This window comes from Zootoca vivipara, chromosome 2, assembly GCF_963506605.1.
Source record: "Zootoca vivipara chromosome 2, rZooViv1.1, whole genome shotgun sequence".
Classification (NCBI taxonomy): domain Eukaryota; kingdom Metazoa; phylum Chordata; class Lepidosauria; order Squamata; family Lacertidae; genus Zootoca; species Zootoca vivipara.
In genome coordinates, this window is record NC_083277.1 from 85995449 (window position 1) to 86013722 (window position 18274).

Sequence of the window (18274 nt, forward strand, 5' to 3'; positions counted from 1 at the left end):
GGCGCTTCCAAAGTGATCATTAAAATGCTTTTTAAAAATGTACCTGTGGCTTCAGCTTAATTTCTGAAGTGGCCTGAAAAATGTAAGTTTCGCTGCTGAATAAGCCTGTCTCACCATGTATCTCTTGTTGGCAGCCAAGAGCCACCCCCTCTGCTGATCCGAACCCAGCAAACAACAGACGAGAGAAACAGAGATACCACAAAAGTCATTAATCGTACTTTAATGAGACCATACATTGGGGAAGTGGAGGGGTGGGGGCAGAAATGGAGAAAGCAGGAGACCCCCCGAGAAAGGAGCTGCTCAGTGCTTGGGATGGGTCTGTCTTGCCAGTAATTTTAAGATGCAGCACAAGATACCAATCGGCAGTGCCCCCTGCTTGAGCAGCAAATACACCAAGTGACTGGAATTGGAAAGAACAGTTAAGAGTACCATTTCGCACCCCCCCTCTCTCCTCCCCCCACCTTTCTAACAACAATCTGCACTTGTTTCCCTGCCTCTTCCACCTAGAGTGATGAACTACATATTATCACAGCCTGTGGCAAAGCTAGAGCACCCAGACTTGCAAAAACACTGCTGGGGTGGGGAACACACATACACAAAAAAATAGAGGGTGTTTGGAGACATTTATCATAAATCCAAGGGTGGGAAAGGTTTGTGTGTATGCCTGTGTTGGAAGAATTATGATAAGCCTTTAAATTTACATTGTACATTTGTACACCCGTTCAGATGGAATGGCCCCAAATAAACCAAATATATATATATTTATAGACTTTTTTATATATATACAAATATATATCTATCTCAGCAGATATATATATATATATCTCATCTCTTTTTTTAAAAGGATAACAGGTTACACCTGCCTTTGCATGCACAGTTGAGAGCTTTGCCCTCCTCAGTCGAACCCTGGGCTAAACGAGCTGCAATCGAGCCACTATAAACATATATTCTGTTGGTGGTATTTGTCTCCCCTTTCGCTGCCACCTAGACATGGGGCCCAACGGCAGAGAGAGAAGGGGGGAAATGAGCCCGTGACGCTGGTGAACAAGAACTCCACATGACCAGGTTCCACTTCTGACAGCACAATGCAGGGAGGGTAGGTATGCTTAGAAACACTTTTATTGCTAATTGAGTAACTGCTTCCCGACATACAGGAGACCACCACTCACCCATATCCACAGCTACCACTCCCTCCAGCTTCTGACCACTGCCAAACACCTGTGTCCCCCCCCAAGAGTGATGCCTCTTCCATCTACCAGCTTCTTTCCCAGGGGGAGTCAAGGAAACACCAATGAAAGAAGGAGGGGAGCAAAATGGAAAGGTAAAGGATTCGAGGAGGCCAGACACCCATTCCCTTTAGAGGCTTGTGGATACACAGAGACTCACAAGGCTGTATTTCAGAAATCAGGATTTCAGGGACTGAAAGAAAATATAGGTATCCGCTGCTTGTGTGTGTGGGTCTCTCTTTCTCTCTCTTCCCCCACCACTCAGCTTCTAAAACAAACATTCCCTGGCCACAATCTATAAAGAAGAGATACACGAACCAGCACAGATGGAGTGGAAAGAGTAAGGACAGCCGGAGCAAAAGCAGGAGGCAGAAGGAACAAAAGACACTGCCAAGGTCAGTAAGCCAAAAACCCAGTGGGTGCCTTCGGTGGAGTTCAGCCGGTGAGCAGCCTGCCATGCTCCTGAATCTCTCCTGCCCTGTGCACAACACCAGAATTCCCCAACAGGGCAGGTGGGACTTAATTCTTTGTCTGAGGGTCCGAAAAGCTTGAAAGGGAGATAAATAGGCACCACGTCAAAAAGGCAAAATTTGGATAAGGCTAAACAAACAGGAGACAAAAATAAATAAATGGGAAATTGCACCAGCAATGCCCTTTTGCCAGGGTTAGCACCAGGCCCACAGGTCTGTCAAGTCTTGCACAAAGGGGCTGGCAAGTGGAACTCCAGAAGAGAGACCGCCCGCCCCGCCCCGGACAAGGTCTCTGGACAACATCGCCTTCTGTAGTGTTCATGGGGCACCGATATGTACAAGAGAGCACATTAGAGGGACAAGGGGCTTTTGTGTCATAGGGCGGTGCTTTCCGAATCCTCCTCTGAATTGATTTTTCCTTGTACCGGATGTCTCTGGACTTGTCCCAGTGGGTCCAGGTGGAGTGTGGCATCAACCTCTACATGGATGGAAGGGATATCAAGGTGGGCAAGATCTGCAATCAGGCACAGACACACAGGGAGACAGAGAGTTACCATGCTGCTCCAGGCAACGTCTGCCCACCCGTTCATATACAGATTAAGACAGGCAAAAATAGTCAACGTTTTAACTTTTAAACTGAGCAGGAAGTACAGTTCTCGGAGCCTGTTAATGCCAGAGAAAAGGGATGTCATAATATAATCTTGGCTTGTGCCTTTTGCTGCTGCAACATTCTTCATAGTTGCCCCTTCCCCACAAGCACACGTGAATCGGGGTCTAGGCCACATGCTTCTTAATCTCAACAACAGCTCAGCAAACCAGATTCTGGGCCGAAGGCAGCAGAGAGCAGCATATCCTGCAGTTTCCGAACCTAGTCTTAACCATGGGCCTGTAAATAGCAACCTGGATTGCCATCTGTTGTGAGAGAAAATGTCCAGGCAACCATGCAGGAAAGAGTTTGGAAATGGGGAGACAGTTTCCCTCCCAGTCCTCCTCCCACTTTCACCACCCATGTGCCACAAATGACTTAGCATACAGGTACGTGGGCAGGCAGGCAGGCAAATCACTTGAAGGATACTGAATTGAGAAGTTACTTTCAAAGTTGCTTTAAATATCTTTAGGCGAAAGAACCCAAGACCCCAATCTCATTTGGCAAGGGGGTATCAACAAGACAAAATTTGCCAAAGCTGCCTGGACACCTTTGCTGTCCCCCTTAGCTCAGCCTTGCTGAAAACGGTTCCCTCTAATGAAGGAATCTAGGCAGCCAGTACTTTACACCTAGAATTTAGCATCTCTGTTCCCTCTGCTTGTGCCCCTAAGTGGCAAGTATCCCATTCAACTTCTCAAGGTTCACTTTTCTATTACATGTGCTTTTTGGTGGCTTACTATCCATAGACATGCTATCAGAAATAAGTAAAATATTTAACTTATTTGCACATCTGGACCAAATGACAAGGTTGGCTTATAAATGTGTAAAACCACCCTGAAGAGCTAGTCAATTGGAGAAATGACAAGGGATATTGTTAAATACATGTCTCCGCAGAGCAGAATCTTTTTGGTCCTTGCTTAATCCAATGGGGCATTGAATAAAGGAAAGGCAGCTCTTTCCTAAATCTCATTTGGGGCCACTCCTCAAGATGTGAAAAAGATGTTCAAAATGTGCCTACCAAATCTCCCCATATCTCTGAAGGAGGCAAGAATATTTGTGGGCCCACAGGTAAGCACATGCCCAGCAGCCAAAGTACACACACAAATCTCTCCTCTGGATGATACAGTGTTCACAGCATAATCCCATGATGGGTATGCTCTAAATGCCTCTTTCACAAATCATATGAAGTAACTCCACGGTGTGGCCAAAGTGGCTAAGAATTGATGGACAAGTCCTCCAAACAGCTGATCTGAAGACTATGTGCAATTAGGACAGAGTAGGCTTACTTATCTGTTGATAAACAAAAGCATCCAGATTTACCAAAATGACAACATCCCATGCACAGCCATGACCTCTCCCCAGAGCTCCACAAGACACAAATAGGCTATGACAAAACATCCTGTTCACCCCCCCTTGCTTTCCAGTCAGACAAGCCTCCTATTTCAATTAAGATGTAGACAGTCCCCACCTAGCCAGGGAGGAGCATGTCACACTATGTATAATTTTAAGCAATGAAAGTCACTACTTCTCTCGGAAGCAAAGGAATAGCTTCCACATGGTTACTTGTGAGACAGGATAAGTGAACCTGCAAGCTGCATGGGATCCTTGCATACTGAACTGAGGAAAAACCACACTCATAATATGATATTACTTCTGAGAGCATTTACCCATGAATAGGAATGGGGAAGCAACTCTAAATCAGCTGTGGGAGATGTACTTGAGAACGAAGGGTGATTTGCTAGGCTTTTCAGCTGAGCTGAGGACCTTCATAGTGTAAAAAGCAGGAGTGGGGAACCTCAGTTCCTCCAGATGTTGCTGGATTTCAGCTGCGGTCACAGCATCCTTACTTGGGGGAGAAGAAGATCCCGCAGAGCCTGCTCCTGGGTTGCCCCTTTGGCTTCACCCACGACAAACAACTGCCATTAATATTCATTAATGGCAATATCATGACATCCCTTTGGAAATAACACATGGAATGGGAGAGGGAGAAAGTCACGTTGGTAAGAAAGGGGCTAGCAAGGTTAGGTAGGAGCCAGTGAATCCCATGGCTTGGAAAGGAATTAGTTGAATGTCTGCATATATAGATATATATATTTAAACACACACACACACACACACACACACACACACACACACACACACCAGGTATGAAAGGCCAAGTGAGAAGCACCCCCCCCACAAGTTTACTAATGACATCATTATCATTCAGCTTGGGAGTGGAGAGCAGGCTTGAGCAGCCATGCAGTTCTGGATCAGCGTGCCCCATGCAAGGCCAGCGAGATGGGGTAGGCGGGTGAGGGTGACTCTGTGAGGAAAGGCACGGGGGCCAGGGGGGGTGGAGGTGACATTGGCAGCAGCAGCAGCAGCAGCAGTAGTGGCAGAAGGTTCAGGGAGGAGGGCAGGGACTCCAGCTTACCCTGAGCATTCCCCTCACACCTATCCAATATTGCATCACGAGCCTCAAACAGCTGCAGGGACACAATGGTAGGATTGGGAGAAAGGAACAGAAGAGAAACAGGAAAAGCAACAAAGACAAAACAAAAAAAATAGTACACAACGAGACCTCCAAGTCAGAGCAGTTGCACCTGTCTACCAAAAAAACCCACCAGCGGGAAGCTGGAGACACAAAACCCACACAGACGTGGCCATCCCCAAAGCACAATTGGCCCACATGTCCAGAACGGACTGCAGTTGACCCTTCCCCAATGTTTTGGAGGCCCCAGGCCTTCAAAAGAACAGGGACCAGTTGATCAAAAGCACAGGTCATCCTGGAGTTAGGTACAGTCAAAGCACCCCTGAGTTTTGAGACTTTGCCTGCTAGCTGTGCCTCTACTCTGCCCTGGGACACAAAGATTGGCTATTGACCTCCAGATCAAAAGCTGCAGCCACCCAAGGAATAGAGCCCTGCGCGGAGACAGGATGCGCCAAAGAGCGGACCAGTTTTGTTCTGCTCCTGCATTTCTAGCCATATTTGAAATTCCCAAACGAAGGCTGAACTGCTGCCTCTCTCAAGAGACTCTGCTGGACTGTGGAAGGCCTTTCTAGACACTCTGGTTTCCCAAGGTTAATAAACATATTTTGCCCTCAGTGATATTTTACTGCTTAGGCACCTCAAGTGGCAATCCCTTCCGTACAAGATGGAAAATAGCACTGTTAATTTTTTTTACTGAAGATGTGCAGTCTAGCATTTGAAATCATGAATGCACAGCCTGGGAGGGGGAAGGGAAGAAGGGGGTTAAAAAAAGGCAAAATAGCTGCGCAGCAGTGATGGGGAACCTTTGGCCTGGGGGCCCAATGCAGTTCTCTAGGCCTTTTCTTTGGCCTTTGGAACTCTTCCCAGGGCACACTCTCCACCCTTCACCAGCCTTGCTTCTCACCTTCCTCGAGGGCTTTTGCCTGGCTGGAATAGGCCCTTGAACTCTGACAATGCCTCTTTGCTTCCATGGATGGAGGACAGAGAGAGCGGTGTGTGTGTCGAAATCGGCCTCTTGTACAAAGGCAGAATCTGCATTTATTGCTGTGCCTACTTTTGTCCCTGCCAGGTGGCCCTCGGGGAAGGTCACCCAGAAGGAAATGTGGCCCTCTGCTTGAAATAGGTTCCCCGGCCTTGCTATGCAGAGCAAGAGATATGAATCACATCAGAAAGTAATGACCTATGTCCATCGTAGCAGGACCCAGAGCGAAACATGGAGGAAGAGTTGCATTTTCAGAGGGAGAAGGGATTAGCAGCACTTGCGCAAGGTCCCTTTTGTCTGGAAAGGCTATATCCCCAGCTAAAAAGCTCTGTGTTATGCTCTGCTTTCACATTCAAAGTACTGTATTCCCTTCCAGATCATCCTCAAGCAGCATTTTAGCTCAGCTCACTTAACTCACTACATATGACCTGGAATTGGAAGGTGATCCTCACTCCCTCGTCGTGTATACAATTTACCCCTTGATATTTTGTTCTAAATGCAACACTTGAATTTTGGCCTTGCTTCTCAGGTAGTTTCAGAATCCTGTTTTGAATGGCAATCACTTCCTGCTTGAGTGATTAAGTAGGTGACAAGCACCGGAATTTATGTACAGCATAGCTCAATTGTTGCTTTGCCACTTGCCTGTGGAATACAGGAAAAAATGAAGGACCGTGCCACCAGGAAACTCTACCCTCAATCGTGACTGGATTATGGTTCTCTGCACTGGTTGTTCCTACCTTTTGCTCTTGGCTCTGCAGTGCTTCTTGCCAGCTGTCATGGGCGTACCCAGGATCAAAACTAGGGGGGGGGGCAAGGGGAGGGGCCAAGGCACGGAAGGGGAGGGGCCACAAAGTGGGTGGGAACAGCGAACTCGCGCTCCGCCGGGCTGTGCCCCTCCCTAGCAGCAGGGCTGGTGGGCGGAGGCGGAGCCCAGCCCAGCGTAGCGCGAGTTCAGCGTTCCTGCCCGCCGCGCCGCACTCTCTGGTTCCCCGCCGCGCTTGGCCTTGCCTGAGGGCGCGCCGGGGAGCTGGAGGGAGGGTGCGACGCGGTGCGGCGGGAATGGCGAACTCGCGCTCCGCCGGGCTGTGCTCCGCCTCTGCCCACCAGCCCTGCTTCTAGAGTAGGGCAGCTGCCCTAACTTGCCGCATGGTGGGTACGCCCTTGCCAGCTGTGCCTTAAGCAATCAAAAGGTAGACCTGGAACTTCCCCCTAAGCCAACAGTGCCCTTTGGATATCCAGGACCACAACTCCCATCATCCTCAAAGTTCAAGGATGATGCAAGTTGTTCTGCCCGCAACAACTGGAGGGCGCCATGTTGGCAAGCCCTGCCCATACACTGCTCCCTCCTCCACTCTGTCTCTGCTAGCAACCCCCCACCCCCCTAGAGTGCTGTCCCTCTGCCACTGCTTTGTTACCTGTGGACATGCTCTCCCCGGGGGACATGCCGTCAAGTACTGTGTGCTCCGTGGACTGCGGACTAGAGCCGGATGCGTTTGATGTGGGAGGCTGTGGAGGTGGCAGCGTGGGCCTCTGTCGTGGCTTAGGGGTGGGCCGAGATTTGGTTAAAGTGCTCGTCAGGGAAGGAGGAGAAGACAGAGAAGGAGCAGCTGCCGGGGAGAGTGGGCCCGAGCCCAGGGAGTAGCCTGGTGGGTAACTCAGTCCATAGGGTGATGGGGTGCTTGGTGGGGTGGGAGAAAGGCTGGCAGGGGACGGCTGCCCCGTAGACTGATCGGACATACCACCTGACTGGCCGTAAGGAACCTTGGCAGGGATGGGGGTCAGCTTCTTTGAAACTGCAGAAGACGAGAGAGAAAGAGACACACATACAAACACACAGATACGGCTGAGTGTCATTCATCACTGGGAGGCCAGGTGAGCTTTTTACTACTGGCTACAACCATCAGACCTGCTTGAGCCCTGGTGAATGGAAGCGCAGGCCTAAGGGCAACCTGTGCTCATGGGAAGTCATGTCTGGAAGAGACAACAGACAACGGACCATATTTACCCAACTCACTGTACTAGTGGAAGCCAACAGAAGCACTCTCTGCTAGCGCAATGGGACTTCCTACCCTTGTACTCCATTAAATCTGTTCCAGAGGGTTAGGAGAATTCACAAAACAGTGTACAAGGGGAGTGGAGATTGTTCCATCAGTCAACTAGAAATGCTTGCGTTGATGGAACAATCTCCTTAGTGCTATGGTGATGCAAAGCAGAAGTAGGGCTTGAACCTAGCTCAAAAATGTTTACGTCCTCCAGGTTAACTGTCCAATGGACCCCACTTGCTCATTCTAGTGACTTTATTTCTTAGACAAGATTTCAAGTGTACGTGGCAGGAACTTTCCTACCAGATTTCTCAGTCTTATGAGGACACCAGAAAGGAGAACTACCGGTAATAATATGTGGTCATTGCAGTTGCCCACAGAGAAAACAGGAGCCCTGGCCAAAAAGCAGTCAGTTAACTAGTGGAATTAAATTGTGTCGTTAGCACACTAAAAGAGAGAGGGGAGGAGGGAGAGAGGGTAGGAGGGAGAGATAGTTGTTGCTTTGTTCATTTCACCCAGCTGAACCCACTCCTGTTGCCCTATTGAGGTGTGAATACCTACCTTTCCGCAGAGCGTGTGGGCTCTGTTCTGTGGACAGCTGCTGTGTGAGACCAGGCAACTGCTGTGTGGTCCCACATGGTGCTGCAGGGCCACAAACCGGACTCCCTTTCTGCCCAGAAACAGGAGAGAGTTCCTTGGTTTTTAGTGTGCTAAAAAGAAACAAAAGGTGGACAAGAAGCAGCAGTCATGAGCCCCTTTGTACGAAGGGCATCTTAAGTGCAAAAATCCCCCTCTCCCATGGCCTCCCCCTGCTCCTGCCCCACAGTCCCAGGTTGCAGACCCATAACCCTCCGCTATGATAAGCCAATGATGCTTGCAAAGCAAAGCGTTTTGATGCCTTGCTCCCGAACATACGCCCAAAGGACCAGACAAACTTGCACATCCACCTTCAAAAGCAGATTGGAGCATGACTAGAGCATGAATGGCACTGCCGCCCTCTCAGTCACTCTGTACACAGCAATGAGACAAAACAAAATGGAGGGAAGCCGTTTTCCAGAGAGACCACTCTGTGGGACAGGTGGGGCAGGAGGAGCAGCAGCAGCAATACAATCTGTTCCTCGTGGTGGGGATGGGTTGGAGCACCTCACAGATTTAAGGCGTGAACTTGTTATGCTGAACTTGAGGCCATGTCAGTTGTCCAAGTTTGTTCCTTTGCGCTTAGCTTACAAGTGGCCACCAACCCCAAGGCAGTGTGGCGAGCCATGGTTTACCTCAGTGAGGGAACTGAGGGGAGGGTGTTTGTCACAAATAATCTGTGGCAAGAACGGTGCTACTCAAGGTGATTGGCTAGACCAAGAAACTCAATGCGGTAATTGGAGACCTGGATGGTGAAGGCCTCAACGTTTGCCAGGCCGAGGTGGGTGCCCCCTGCACCTCTAAATAGGTTGGCCCCAGAGAAGCTATTGGACTGGCACAGCTGTTTGGGGCCCAACTCAAAATCTTGTAATACAAGGCTGGGCAAACATGTGCCCCCCCCCTCACGTTGTTGAACTCCAGTTCCCATCAGCCTCAGTTGGCATGGACTGTTGACAGAGATGATAGGAGCTTTGGTGCAGCAACAGCATCTGAAAGGCCACAGAATCCCCACTTCTGATGTAAGTCTTTGCAACTTGGGGTCCAAAGAAAGGGCTGGTTGGTTGGGTGCTATTGACACTAAATGCTAACCCAAGCTGTAGATGTATCTATTGTATGGAATTCACCTTTATAGCCCTTTAAGCAGAGGTTCTGTGCAACATACACTGCTTGTGCAATGGGGCTTTCCCCACCCTCATTGTGTGCTCCCTGAGCCTGTCAAAATTGGCCCCGGCGTGTGTGGGAAAGGGGAAGGAAAGGGAGGGTTGTTCCATCTGGCAAACTGCAACATTTGTGCAGACAAAATGATTCAAAGGGTGTGATGTGGGATTCCATGGCTGTTATAGTTTCCCCAAGGAATTTTGGGAATTGTAATTTGGGGACGGTGTTGAAAATTCTCTTACAGGGCACTTTGGGCATGTCTCAGAACTTCACTTCTCAGGGGAAGAAAGGTGACCAACTAAAGCTATTTTAAGCCTGGATTTGGCTTCAAGGAACTGCCTCCCTTTCAGGCTCCATCAGCTGATACAGCTGAAGTCCTCTGCAGGAGATCTGTAGCAATGTGGAGGGCCAATGTGGAAGGCCTCATTTGTCTGCCGAGGAGGCGTGGAGGGCCTAGGCATCGTCCCTGTGCGTAGACCTCTGGTACGTGGCAAGCAAGTGGTGCTCACCCTTCCACCACCGTGCCCAATTTGCAAGAGCATTTGTCAAATAAGAGGTTATTTACCTAGTGAGCCCGGTTCCTCTGTCTCTGGCACAGGTGCAGCTGACCCAGGGGGGAGAGACTGACATATGGGAGCTGTAAGGAGTGCCAGGAGGATCGGGTTTGGATAAGGTGAGGGGGGGTTTCATGTAGACGGAGGAGAGGTTAGTCTCAGGACCATGCAACTCTGTGAAGGAGCTCTGCTTAGGGAGGTGCAGGAAATACGGTTTCGGGTTAGAGTTAATGTCAAGCTGCTGAGGGGAGGGAGAGGAAGAAGAGGAGGAGGAGGAAGGGGGAGGCAGCGTTTGGCTGTACCCTGGCCACCGGTACAGCGGCAAGGGGGGCTCCGGCCTAGCGCATGGACCAGTCTTGGGGTGGTGGTGGTGGTGGTGGAAGGATGAGTAGCAGGGGTATGGGGGAGGCTTGTCGTCCTCAGGGGATGGGTAGATGTAACAGGAATCCGACCAACTAGACGACACACCATCCGTGCTGCAAATGTCCAAAACAACAAAACAAAAACAAAAAGAGAGCAGAGAGCGTTTGTACAGGGAAGAACGGAACAGGAGTTTCGAAAACAGCCCATAAGCATTTGCCAGGAGAGGGTTGGGGTGGGGGCGGGGGAGAGAAGAAGAAGAAGAGAGGAGAACAACAACCAAAAATTCAAGGAAAGCAAGAGGGGCTCCCCAACTGCAAGGTACACAGTGGCTGGGGCAGCAGTCCCCACCTTCCTGAGCTGACAGCGCCAGGCCTGGGTTTCTGGTTTATCTCTCATGAGCCACCCAAATGTAGAAAATGACACTTGGAAACTTCATCTGCTGAAAAACAGATGCTAGGCCTGTGCAAAGTCGGCCTTGCCAACATCACCTATTCCTAAACAGTTGTATGGGGAGATCTGGAAAACATCTCTAGATGCCAGTTGTCCTGAGTGGTGGTTTTGTCTCAGGGGCTTTGTGTGTGTGTGTGTGTGTGTGTGTGTGTGTGTGTGTGTGTGTGTGTAGGGGCTTGGGGGAGGAGGAATATCCCATAAGGAAAATGTTCCTCCATATGAAGGAAATGGGTATCTATGGGGTTGGATTTAGCCCATACAGTGAATGCTAATTTGAAAATAAAACCAAGCCAGGGGGCATTTGAGGGTTCACCATGGAATTCAAGGTCCCCCACAATTCAGAAAATTGATAACTCTTGTCAATAACTCGGGACAAACTAATCCGTCAGAAGACAAGTGGGTCACTCTGCATAGTAGAACCTGCTGCCTCATTACACTGGGAAGCCAGGTTACCCTAAGCAAATATTGGATTGAGAACTAGTGATCTGAGGAAAGCATGGCAGAGAAAACCGCAGGACAGTGTACTGAGATGCAATGCCAGGCAAGCATCAAGGTTTGCTGTGTTATTTATTCTGGACTCTTTCTAAAGTGTGAGGTATGCAATTGCAGGTGAGGGAGACCCCAGGGGAGGCAAGGAAGCATGGAATGAGTTCTAATGAAGTTGCATGTCCTTCTATCAAGGGCTTGACTTTGCCCCCATCCTTCTTTCTTGGACTCTTTCCCTGGACTAATGTGAGCTCACAAACAGAGAAGTGCAAAAAAAGCATGAAGAGAGCCACCTAAATTGGCGCTTGCCAATTTACTGGAAAGGAACAAGCCTGGAAAAACTGAAGTTGAGAAAGAACCAGGAATGTCATAGAAAGTCAAAAGAAAAGACTGCAAATGGTGGATCCTGCAGGACAGGATGAATGCTGTCTATTATTGGAGCCCACAGGCTGGAGAAGTAGCAAGGGTGGGAATAAATCTCTCTTCTTGCCAGTGAAAACACAGAATTTTTTTTTTAACATCAGGGATCTCAGTTCAGATTTAGCTCATATTTCTTCCTGTTTTGTGAGAATATGTGCAACAGAAAGGTGAGAGTGCCTGCCTTTGTGGATGGTTTTGCCAGCTTCTTATTCCCATGCATGTCCCACTCCCTCCCCTGCTTATAGTGGGTATGTTGACATGCAATGCATTAAACGTCTAATTCCATGCTTGCTTTCAGCAGGGAGCACATCTATGGCAGAAGCACAGACCAGAAACATATGCATGATACCCCCCTATGGATAATCCCCTACTCTCTGCACATATGCCTATGGCAAACATGGGAAGTCATTTCTAGCTTGCCACAGAGCTGACCCTTACGAATGAATCCACAGCACAAAATAACACAAGTCTTGCATTAGGTCTGGAAATCCAGGACTGACAATGACAACATGGCAGCTGGATGCAGCTGGGCCCTAAAATCTGTAGGCAGAGCCAGACCTTTCCCTTAGCTGAGGACAGCTCACCATGGGAAGTCTAGGTGGATATAAATAAAACACCAGGTCAGAATACGCCTCTCTGTGCTGCTGGTGCCAAATTCCAACAGGAGGTGGTGGCAAAATAGGAGGGTCTGCCCAGTCTCTGTAGCGCAAAATCAGGAAAATAATTTTGTTCTATGTTACTATTCTTGGCTCCAGTCTCTCTGCCAGTCTCAAATCTTTGGAGCAGACAGATCTGTTTTGTTTTGTTTAAAAATGCTCACATTCAGTTGCACCACAGGAAAATATTATTTTGTGCCTCAATTCTCTCTCGTCCAAACACACACACACACAAACAAACAAACACACACACTTGCAAAGTGAAAGCAGAAGCGTAACTAAAGAGGGCCCATGCAGGTGGGGGGGGGGGTGGAAGACGTGTCCACAGAGACTTCCAGGACCACAGAACACAGTGGCAGCTGCTTGCGCTGCCCTCCAGCACTTACCTTGCTCTCTCAGCCCCTGGCGGGAAACCGAAGCTAGTTGGAGTTAGGGAGGGAGTAGCTGAAATGTCAAGAGATTGCTCAGGAATTGGTGACTGAGGAGTAGCAGCAAGATCGGAAGGCGGAGCGGGGGGCTGCATGGCAGGAGGGGTGGAGGATGCCTTACGAACTATGGAGGAGGTGCCTCTGCGAGCCACCCATGAGGTGTCCATCACCCGGACGCCCATGCTATGGGGGGGAACACAGAGATAGTCCCTTACCAACCGGGAAGCAATCATTGAGAGCATTAAACACACACATTTACATTGCAGGGGGAAGGAGGGAAGCCATCTGGGTGCATCCAAGGCCTGAAAGGATCGACGTACAGTCAATGGGAGCCAGTTACTTAAATGTAGACTCTAGAGAGGGGTTTCTGGCATGGCCGCAGGGGTCATTTATGTCAAAAGCTGCTCTGTTGGGACACCCAGTAGCCACTTGCAGTCATCGGGGCAGCCGCAAAAGCAGTGACCTTCCAAGGTTGGTAAAGTTTTGCATCTAAGGGAGGTTCTTCCAGGCATCGACAAGAACAGGGAGTCTCGGGACCAGGAGGCCTTTCCAAAGAGCCACAGACCTGAACATAAAACATCTGGGGGAGGAGGGAGAGCATCTGGAATCTTAAAAAAGTCTGCAGCCAGGACACCTGTGATTAATTTCCCAAGAGGAAAACAATACCCTTTGCATTGGGGATGATAAAAACTGTGGGAAAACAACATCCTGCAGGAAAGGGGGAAGGGCCATAGGTCAATGACAGAGAACATGCGCCCAGGGTCCATCACTACCACCCTGGGGGAAAGGGCTAGGAAAAGCTTCTGTCTATCTAGACCAGGGTTTCCCAAACTTGGTCTTCCAATGTTTTTGGACTACAGTTCCCACCATACCTGGCCACTGGTCCTGCTAGCTAGGGATGATGGGACTTGTGATCCAAGTTTGGGAAACCCTGATCTAGACCTTGGAAAGCCGCTGTCCACCAAAGCAGACTCTGTAATAAGGCAGCTTCAAATTTTGATGGGACACTCAAAAGACGGGCTCCTGTCTCAGTGCTCTCGGGGTGAAGCTGGCTTCTGCTCTGCCTTGCCCCAACACTAAGGGTGGCAAGGGCGAGCTTCTGTGGGTGCTCTGAATTGACTGGGTCTTGACACTGAAGGTAGGAATGGTTCAAGAGCTACCCAGAGGATACCATACCTTTGGATTTTCCTAAGGCTGCATGGACAGAAACATACAGGTATTAGTGTAACAGAAACTAAGGCCAAATGCTTCTGCTGCATCAGTTTGGCAGGGCTTTGGGAAAGGGGACGAGAAGTCCAAGGCCACAGCTTGCAAAAAGCAGGGGGATCAGGGCAATTTGGCTGCAGAGAAGCATACTGCTAAGTGGAGAAGCAGGACATTCAGTGAAAGGCAGAAATAGAGGAAATGGAAGGTTTTTGTGAAAGCAATGCTAATCGTTCTGCAGGGGTGTGTGTGTGTGTGTGTGTGTGTGTGTAGGGGGGATGAGGGAGAGGGAGAGCAGGCTAGAGGTATACCTAATAGGGGATTAAGATAATATTTGCATGGTTCTTCTTCTGGGATCCAGAGGAGAGAGGCTTTGCAAATTAGACCTAACAATATTTGATGTCCGCACTGAGCACTGTAAGACTCCACAACATACAGAAAACTCCTCAAGAGTGGGATTGCAACATTTCCAAAACTAATCTGAACCAGTATCAAGCCTCTATCTGGGATCTTTTCCAGGTTGCGCATTCTTGTCTGAGCTCTTTCATGGCATAAGGAAAATAACCTATGACTTCTCTTGCACTGCACAGCTCCAGGTACTTGCCACAACCTTCTACAGACAGCTAAATTTCCTTTGCATGCATCATGCAAAAATAAAAACAAATGTTGAGATTTCTCACTGAGGCCATTCCTAGACCTTGGGATCACTATAACACTGACACAGATAAAACATACTAAAACCAAGCTTGAGAAAAGTTCCAAGTTCAACCCTCAAGAGACCTTTTAAACACAAAATATCTGACAATGCAGTCTCCATCAGGCAAGGGCGTTCCTTACTATCCAAGCTTTATGCATATGGATGGCAAACTCAGCAGGGTATTCATGGCCATTCTGAAGAGATCAAAACAAGTCACAGGAGAGAAAAGGTCCAAATTGATAATGTCTATGTAAATCCAAGAAAAGAAAAACCATCACTAAACTAACTGAGGAATTGCAAGTAGGAAGTTTTAAACGGCATACGTTTATTATAGGAACGTGAGCTTTAAACTGATTAGGCAGGAATGCATAGGATGTACTGCATACCAATATGATTACTCAGTTAAGATCTCCAATCACTGATTAAGACCCCCCCCAATAAAAAAATTAATTGGGGGAGGTGATACAAGCAGGGACTTCAGGTCTAGGAACTTTTGGATGACTTGCCACCATGCAGGCTACACTTCATTCCCCACCCCACAATAAAATTCATGCTATTTATTTCTTTCATACTGTTTATATACCACTTGATTCTAAAAACATCAAAGCTATTTACAAAACACACGCCACCCCCCTCTTCCCTGAGCCTGCTTTGACAAACAGAAACTTACAAGAAGGTAGCAGATAGTGCATGACTTGCCACATGAAGTTTTTACTTAATGGATGTGACTAACTTGGGTCTATTAATTTCAATGAGTCTACTCTGAGACGGACACACAGCTGAATACAACCCAATGTGTCTTTTAAAACCGATGGACCATTAATCCATGGTCCATTACCTAGTTCATTTTTGAGAGATGTTTTGTTTCCCTTTCCTATCAATATATCTCTTCCATATTTCAAAATATGCCAAAAAAGAAAGATGACACATTGTCCTTTCTTCTAATGATGAATGACAGCTTTTCCATTTCAAGACCTCACTAAAAGAACAACCACTCTTCCCTCTTCTCCTCCAGAATGGTAAAGCTACCACCACCAGTGCTTTACAGTGTGTACATTTAATACTACTAGCTGACACCCAGAGGATGCAGGAGATGTTAGCGAGAACCTGTAGACCCATGACCATAATAGCCTGAGCAGGACAGGCTCTAACGTATGAAAGGTGGAAAGCCTCTCCTCCCTCACTCCATTCTCACCTCTAGTGCCTGGCTACCAAGAGCTATCAATGCCCTGGATTCCAGATCTACAGATGGTAGAGAAAGGAGCAGTACTGTAACTACTGCATGTGCTCAGGCCAATCGAGCTTGCAGAGTGCTGCTCCCCTGTGCTAACCTTACCGCAGCAAGAAACAACTGCTAAGAAATATGCATGCAAAGCTAGAGTCAACAGGATCCAATAGGCATCTCAGTAGCTCGGCATCTTTCTTCACCCATGGCTGTATTACTCCCTCTTCTGATCTCAGTACAGAAGGCTCCTTTAATGGGCAACAGAAGCAAACAGCGCTATGGTGATATGTTGTCAATTGTGGAATACAAGTTTTTTTTTCTTTTCCTTTTTGCTCTCCGCCAGAATAGTTCTGGATGGCAAAAACTACAAATGTCCCAGCATGCTGATCAGGCCAGAAATGCATGTGACCTATTATTTTGGCCCTTAGAAAATGACGGCAAACACCCATCAACCAACTGATAACATGTTTTGAAACGTTCACTGCATCACTAGGAAATCAGCGTAAGACAAATTTCACTCTGTACAGTGAGGTAGATCTCAGCTTCCCGTCCTGGGGAACACCTATGCTGCTTGTTGGGTCAATGCACAGAGCCACACTGCTAGCTTGGACCAGGCACATACCAGGTGAATAGGCAGACAGGCCAGGTACTACAGCCCCGCTTCCCTTGAAAGAGGACACAGGGCAGGTGCCTGCAGATGGTGTGGCGTCAGGAGCAGGGTGGGATGTTAGTGGCAAGGCAGCGAAGTGTGTTTGCACGCCTAGAAAACATGGGCACTACTTCTATGGAGCAGCAGCGACTCCAGGCCAGCACAGCCCCTTCCCAGCTCCCCTCCCCTTACTCCTCCTGCAGCAAAATAAAAAGCACCCCCTACCCATCCTTCTTGTAGAACTCCAGCATCATGTTGTCTGTGGCCACGCTAAGCGGTCGCCGGGCCTGGTCAGGTTGCTTGCGGTCGGTGTGGTCCATATCAGGTGACGGCATGGAATTGTAATTTGCGTTGTGGTTCACATGCACAGGGCTGCCATAGTTCCCAGTCAAGTTGAACTCAATGTCTAGTTAGGAGGAAGCAAAATGGCCAAGTAGTGCTTGTGGCTCCCACTTGAAGCCAGAGAGAGGACAGACAGAAGCTTGGCAAGGATAAGTGTAAATCAGGCATCCCCAAACTGTGGCCCTCCAGATGTTTTGGCCTACAACTCCCATGATCCCTAGCTAACAGGACCAGTTGTCGGGGAAGATGGGAATTGTAGTTCAAAACATCTGGAGGGCCAAAGTTTGGGGATGCCTGGTGTAAATCAAATAAACACACACACACCCTGGAGGCAGACGTTCCTGGTCATATACACACCTCTTGGTAGTTCTGCTGCCCTCATAGGTTTTGTTGGTGGCAGCCTAGAAAAGGACAATCCCCTAAGTTGTGGAGTTCTCTCCCCACAGAGGTGCATCTGGACCCTTCACTATACAGCTTTCAGCAGATGCAGAAGATGCACCTGTTCACCTGGCCTTTTGAAGCTGGAGATATGTGTTTTCAGCACCCACCCTATTCCTGTGGCTGCAATTTGTTTGAATGGTTTTAAACTGGATTTTAAATTATTGTGACCTGCCCTGACACCTGCTCGTGAAAGGTGAGCAACAACGATGACGTACTCATCATCATGAACACTTTTAATGTGGATGAGGAACCTAGCAGCCCCATATAGGATTTTCTAGGTAACAACTGTTCTCAATAGTACCATGCAAAGCATAAACAGGGAAACCAAGCCCATGGAAAGATGCTTGTCTGGAACAGCAAATGATCAGAAGCACAGACCTTTGGTTTAGGAGGCACAGGCTGAGACCTCTAGGACCCCTAGTCAAGACTATGGAGAATGCGAGCCACCAGGGAAAGGAATAGCAAGGACCACAAATGGTACCTAGGGGAGGTGATCTGTCCGAAAATGATAAAATCTGTGGCCTGGCTGTCAAAAGTTCTGCCCTGCCCACTTTGCCTTAGGTCAGTTGGGCTCTAGCAAACAAAAGACTCCTACCTCCTGGAAAGAACCAATCTGCATGCTGGATGAGGGGCTCAATAATTGCAACAATCTGCAGGGAGACGGTCGCCATCATCTCGGTGATGTTTCTGAAACAAAAAGGTGGGAGAGAGAAATGGACAGGTAAGG

General features: G+C 48.5%; 1 protein-coding gene across 8 annotated transcripts in view; it reads right to left on the minus strand.

Moving 5' to 3' along the window:
- Positions 1–204: 204 nt before the first annotated feature.
- ARHGAP44 (Rho GTPase activating protein 44) overlaps positions 205–18274 on the minus strand; it is a 90806-nt gene continuing 72736 nt past the window's right edge. For 2 of the 8 annotated variants that reach the window (XM_060271794.1, XM_060271793.1), the window contains exons 15-21: positions 18143–18234; positions 16990–17170; positions 12949–13173; positions 10199–10663; positions 8401–8549; positions 7213–7590; positions 205–2210 (exon numbers count right to left, since the gene is read on the minus strand). In XM_060271794.1, coding sequence (XP_060127777.1) covers positions 2071–2210; positions 7213–7590; positions 8401–8549; positions 10199–10663; positions 12949–13173; positions 16990–17170; positions 18143–18234 — 1630 coding nt within the window. In that variant the 3' untranslated portion in view covers positions 205–2070. Of the gene's footprint in view, positions 4811–7212; positions 7591–8400; positions 8550–10198; positions 10664–12948; positions 13174–16989; positions 17171–18142; positions 18235–18274 lie in introns of all 8 variants that reach the window. The other 6 variants (XM_060271796.1, XM_060271797.1, XM_060271795.1 and 3 more) reach the window with 6 other exon arrangements.